General features: G+C 50.8%; 1 protein-coding gene across 1 annotated transcript in view; it reads left to right on the top strand.

The window, feature by feature from the left end:
• Positions 1-1,006, top strand: part of RBM42 (RNA binding motif protein 42) — a 2,490-nt gene extending 1,484 nt beyond the window's left edge. The window contains exon 3 of the mRNA XM_015851378.2: positions 867-1,006. Within this exon, the coding sequence (XP_015706864.1) occupies positions 867-1,004 (138 nt within the window). The 3' untranslated portion in view covers positions 1,005-1,006. The remainder of the gene's footprint in view (positions 1-866) is intronic.
• Positions 1,007-1,012: the final 6 nt, after the last annotated feature.

Here is a 1,012-nt window from a genome sequence, read left to right on the forward strand (position 1 = left end):
ACCCATAGAGAACCATTGGGACCCATAGAGAACCATTGGGACCCATAGAAACCCATAGAGACCCTATAGAGAACCATTGGGACCCATAGAGAACCATTGGGACCCATAGAAACCCTATAGAGAACCATTGGGACCCATAGAGACCCTATAGAGAACCATTGGGACCCATAGAAACCCCATAGAGAACCATTGGGACCCATAGAAACCCTATAGAGAACCATTGGGACCCATAGAGACCCATAGAAACCCCATAGAGAACCATTGGGACCCATAGAAACCCTATAGAGAACCATTGGGACCCATAGAAACCCTATAGAGAACCATTGGGACCCATAGAAACCCTATAGAGAACCATTGGGACCCAGAGACCCCATAGAGACCCCATAGAGACCCATAGAAAACCATTGGGACCCATAGAGACCCTATAGAGAACCATTGGGACCCATAGAAACCCTATAGAGAACCATTGGGACCCATAGAAACCCTATAGAGAACCATTGGGACCCATAGAGACCCTATAGAGACCCATAGAAACCCTATAGAGAACCATTGGGACCCATAGAAACCCTATAGAGAACCATTGGGACCCATAGAAACCCAGAGACCCCATAGAGTCCCATAGTGACCCCATAGGGACCCATAGAGACCCAGAGACCCCATAGAGTCCTATAGTGACCCCATAGGGACCCATAGAGACCCCATGACCCCATAGAGTCCCATAGTGACCCCATAGGGACCCATAGAGACCCCATAGAGTCCCATAGTGACCCCATAGGGACCCATAGAGACCCAGAGACCCCATAGAGTCCCATAGTGACCCCATAGGGACCCATAGATACCCCATATCCCCCCATTATATCCTATAGGTCCAACAGACCCTTGAAGCTCGAGCTGCCGCCGCCGCCACCGTCGTGACCCCAATTGTCGCCCCCCCCGTCCCATTTGTGGGGCCAGGTGGGTCCCGACCCCATAGAAACCCTATAAACCCCATAGAAACCCTATAAACCCCATA

The sequence above is a fragment of the Coturnix japonica genome, unplaced genomic scaffold, assembly GCF_001577835.2.
Source record: "Coturnix japonica isolate 7356 unplaced genomic scaffold, Coturnix japonica 2.1 chrUnrandom1415, whole genome shotgun sequence".
NCBI lineage: Eukaryota > Metazoa > Chordata > Aves > Galliformes > Phasianidae > Coturnix > Coturnix japonica.